The following is a 5,255-nucleotide window of genomic DNA, read 5'->3' on the forward strand; positions in this document are numbered from 1 at the left end:
AAAATTAAAATTCGAAAATTTTTTCTAAAGCCTCCAGGGGACTTCGTTTTCGCACGAAAAAATTTTATGTGCCCTTATTGCATCCGGACCCACAATTTTCCAGCCAAAAAGATCATTTTTTTACACAAAAAGATAAATTTTCAATCAAGAAGATGAATATTTAACAGGAATACATGAATTTTTAACCAAAAGATGAAATTTCAACCAAAAAATTAATTTAAACCAAAAAAAAAAAACGAATTAATTTCAATATTTTTCATTTTTCAACGCAAGAGATGATGAATTTTTAATCAAAATGTTGAATCTTCAACAAAAAAAAATTAATTTTTAACAAAAAAGTTTAACTGTCAAACATGTAATTAAATTTTCATTCCAAAAAAGATAAATTCTAAACGTGAGATTTAGTCCTTGATATTTCAACAAAAAGACTTTAATTTTTATTCAAAAACAGTTGAATTTAACTAAAAAAGATCAACTTTAAACTAGGAAGATTAATTTTCCACAAAAAAAAAACAATTTTCATAAAAATACATGAATTTTCATCCATATAATTGAATTTTAAACAAGCAAGTATAATTTTCTACTCGAAAAGAGGACCTCTCAACACAATATGCATGAATTTTCTATCGAATAGTGGAATTTTTAACTTATAGAATATGGAGACTAGGCATTTTTTCTTTTAGGACACCACTACTGATTTTATCATCAGTTGACGAAAAGGCGTCTCCATATTTATTCGATCCTAGTATACGTCAGGCTATTTTCATAGGGGAGTAACGATCCGAAGGGGATATCCCTTATTTACATAATGATCCCTGAATCCGTGGGAAATTAATTGTCGACCGCATCGAAGGATTTTCGACAATAGAATTGGTTAATTAAGTACGACGTCATTATGTAAAAAAGAGGACGATTAATAAATACGATACAAAGTTATTTAAAAAATTTACAAAAACACTCACCGGGATCAGTTTTGTACGAAATTCCATCTTTTCGAACTGAGATTGTGCAATCGACGTTGTAAAATTCCTGCAATTTTACCCACTCCTCGGCATTGACAATGGCGTAACTGAAAAACATCAATTTTGACCAATGAAGAAAAAAAATTTTTATCCAAAATATTGAGTTTTCAAGCCCAAAAGAAGAATTTTCCACAAAACAGTTGAGTTTTCAACCCGAAAATATACATTTTTTCAACGAAATAGTTACATTTTCAATCAAATTAATTTTTAACTAATTTGAAGAATTTTTCTACCAAAAAAGACGAAATTTTAACAGAACAGACTAATATTTTCCGATTAAAAAAATAAATGTTAAAAAATGGAATAATTGAATTTTCTGTTAAAAAAATTAATTTTCAAGAAAAAAGGTAAATTTTTATACCAAAAATTAATTTTCAACCAAACAGATAAAATTTACACCAAAAAAAATCATCTTCTACCAAAAAGATGAATTTTTAACAAAACACATGATTTTTCAACGCGATAAAAAAAAGATGCTACAAAATCCCAATTTTGAAATTCTGTTTTTTTCCTGTCAAATTTTTATTTTCCCTGACGGTTATAATTTTTTCTTTCTGCTTTAAAAACAACCTTACATCCAAAATATCAACTTTGAACAAAAAAGTTAATATCTAACCAAATTCAACCAAACTTAACCAAACAGTGGAATTTTGAAATAAAAAATAAATTAATTAATACTAAAGCAAACGAATTTTCAACAATAAAGTATTTAACAAAATCCATGCATTTTCGACCAGATAGTTCCATTTTCAGTTACAAAATAAATTTTAAAATAATTGCCAAAAAACAATTGAAACCAATTGCCATTTTAAGTAATGCCAGAAAACTGCAGTTTTTTCTGAAATTTTCAACTATTTGTCTACTTTCCCCTTGGAGGGAGTTAACAGTTAATTCAATCTAGCAAAAATAAGTATTTATACAAATTATTATTGTTTATAAATATCTCCTTATTTAATACTACTAAATAGTTAACAAAAACACATGTTTAAACAATTTATGATTGTTTATAGCTATTTCATCTTAGATAAGTACTAAAAAGTTGCAGTTTTTTTCTGAACTCTTAAACTTGCTCTCCACTTTTCACATAGTGAGGTATTATTTAATACAAGTTAACAAACAAGCTAATTTAAAAAATAGATTATAATTTATAACATTGTTCTCATAGAAAAGTGCTAGAAAGTTGCGGTTTTTTCTGAAATGTTTAACTTTGCTTTGTCTTTTTACGTATGCACAAATAACAAATAAACATTAGAGAAAATAATATTTTAAACGATCTCTTGCTTTTTGTGAATATAATTTTATGGAATAAAATAGTTATTTGTAAAACTGATATTTGACTTTAATTTCCTTCTTAGTAGAGACAGAAGTCAGAAACAACATTTACTGAAAGTAGAGTTTATACCATTTTAACTATTTTATCAAAAAAGGCTACTTTTTACCATTACTTTAAGAGAAGATATTTATAGACAATAATAAATTGTTAAAATAAGCATGATCGTTAACTTTCATTAAATATTAACTCACTAAGTGAAAAGTGGACAAAAAGTTTAAGCGTTCAGATAAAATCACAACTTTTTAAGAATTATCTAAGAGAAGACAGCTATAAAGAATAATAAATAGTTTAAACAACTATGTTGAACTGCATTACTTATTACTTTACCGAGTAAAAAGTTCGTAAAAAGTTTAAAATTTCAGACGAAACCGCAACTATCTAGCATTGATAAAGCACCGGATAGTTATAAACAATGATAATTTGTTTAAATAATTTTTTCTGTGAAATTCAATTGACTAATAACTAAAGGGAGGTGAAAACTACACAAATGATTGCAAATTCCTGTAAAAACTCCGCATCTTTCTGGCATTATTTAAATTGAATATTATTAACAATAATAATAAATTGTATAAACTTTGTTAGCTTCAATCAATTCATTACCTCACTTTAATTGCAAATTGGACAAAAGATGGGCAATTTACAAAAAAACTGCCATTTTTAGCATTATTCTAAAGGATTATTATTAACAATAATGATAAATTGTTCAAACAATTACGTTTGTTAATATAATTTAAGTATTACTTCACTCTAACTAAAAATTGGTAAAAAAGTGGAAATTTTTAATGACCCGGACATTCTATCTCTATTCTGAAAGGAAACTGCTAAATACTAGAATTGTTTTTCCAAAATAAACAAAGAATGAATTTATTTTTGTGTGGATTCGTACAAATTTTCGGGCGATATGCTTGAAAATTAAAAAAAAATGAGATCACCCTAGAATTTAATCGATTCAGAGTGGTCGTTTTAGCCAAGGAAAAAAAATTCCCGGTCATTTCCCGGTTTTCTCTTGGTTCACACAAATTTTTTGCGGTCTATGAAATCTAAAAATTCAAACTATAAAGCAAAAAAAATTCCATTCGAAGTAATAAAAACTGGACGGCAAATCATTTTAAACAATTTTAAGCTGCAGACATTAAAAATTAATCCATAAGATTTTGTTTATAAAGCGAAAAAATCTTAAGCAAGAAGTTGAATTATTTTTATTTCTAATAGTTTAAAAAACCCTTTAAAAAAAATTCAAAATTGTATTTGAAAACCTTAAAAAATCTACATATTATTTGCATTTCTTTTAAATTTTAAATTATTTTGAAAATTTTCAGAACTTCTAAACATTTTTAGGCTGTTTTCATCGAAATTTCAGTATGAATAGTAGGATTTTGTCGGAATACGTAAAAACTTCGTTTAAACTATTTTAAATAATGTCCAATTTTACATTAATTTCAAATCTTTTCAGAATTTCGAAATATTTCTTGAATTTATTCGACTTTTTTCTAGGAATAATAGGTGTTCAATATTTATTAATCCATCTAAATTCAACAATTTCACTTACAAATTAAAAGTTTTCAAATAGAATAATTAAAATTGCAACGTCCGCAGTTTACTTTTTTTAGTGTTGACTATTTGTTTTTTAATTACTGATTTTAATGAACAGTCAAATATTTCCAAATGTTAAGCAATTGATCTTTTTTTTTAATTACAACATTTCAGATTTTAAAATTGAGACAGAAACAATATTTGAAATCTAATAATTTTGAATATAATAAATAATTAATAATAATTAATCAATTAATAAAAATAAATTTATTGATACGTAATTAATAAACTATAATTATAAGTATACTATTTTAAAGTTATATTAAAATTCAAAATAGTTTATAAAGTTTCAATAAGGCGTTAACATTTGTTTAACTACTAAATGTTTCGAATTGAATCGATTTAATTTTCATTGTGCTAGGTAAAATAAATTTTATTATTTCTTGTTAACCTTGAATGTATAGTTAAATTTTAAAATTATAATTTATATTCACAATTAACCAAACAAAAAATTTTTTTATCAACAAATGTCGATTACAAACGATTATAATTTCTAATGTTTTAATTCTTTAAAAAGGCAGTTTTTAAATTAAAGATTTTCAAATTACGCATTGTAAACTGAATTAAATAATCGAAACACATACAATTAAACTAATAATTAATTAAAAACGGTTGAAATCAAAATTGAACCGATTTTTTTCCTGGAAATTTGTAAAATTCCCGATCAAAAAATGAATCCGGTATTTTAAAATAAATTACTCATTTCCCGGCTTTCCCGTCCAGTGGCCACTCTGCGATTGCTATATATTTGAAAGATCTTCAAACGTAAGATTTGTTGTTGTTTAATACTGGTTATTCATTATATCATTTAATATTTTACCATTCTTTACAAGTATAAACACAGAAGCCTTTTCTGTAATAGCGATCATGTACACATCTTAATTAAAAATTACCTCATTGAAATATTCTACGTATTTGTCATTCTAGCTCGAAGAAAAACAACTTTTTGACTGCAAAACATGTAAATTCCTGGAGATTCTTATAGTTGCAATTCTTTGTAATTTTTTGTAGAAAATTAAAACTACAATAAAATTTTTAAAAAGTTAAAGATTCGTTTCAATAATAGAAAAAAGTTGTTCTCTCCTACAATTTCGGACGTAATTTATCGAAGTTATTTGTACATTTCTTTGAAAAAAGTTTTAGTTCCTTGTACTTTTTTGTAACAATTTTTACATTCTCAGAGTACTTTTTTTCAAAAACCGATCTTTTTCCATCTAAAATCTCATGTGAATTTCGAACCCCCGGGCACGGGTTAATCTTGGTAAATTTGAAAAAATACAGTTATCGAGAACACGAAGAAACGGAGG

At 25.4% G+C, this 5,255-nt stretch overlaps 1 protein-coding gene across 4 annotated transcripts in view; it reads right to left on the reverse strand.

The window, feature by feature from the left end:
• The window catches only part of LOC117167768 (ubiquitin carboxyl-terminal hydrolase 48-like), a 311,237-nt gene that overhangs the window by 156,719 nt on the left and 149,263 nt on the right, over positions 1–5,255 (reverse strand). For all 4 annotated transcript variants that reach the window (XM_033352943.1, XM_033352951.1, XM_033352936.1 and 1 more), the window contains one exon: positions 963–1,069. In XM_033352943.1, coding sequence (XP_033208834.1) covers positions 963–1,069 — 107 coding nt within the window. The remainder of the gene's footprint in view (positions 1–962; positions 1,070–5,255) is intronic.

The sequence above is a fragment of the Belonocnema kinseyi genome, chromosome 1, assembly GCF_010883055.1.
Source record: "Belonocnema kinseyi isolate 2016_QV_RU_SX_M_011 chromosome 1, B_treatae_v1, whole genome shotgun sequence".
NCBI lineage: Eukaryota > Metazoa > Arthropoda > Insecta > Hymenoptera > Cynipidae > Belonocnema > Belonocnema kinseyi.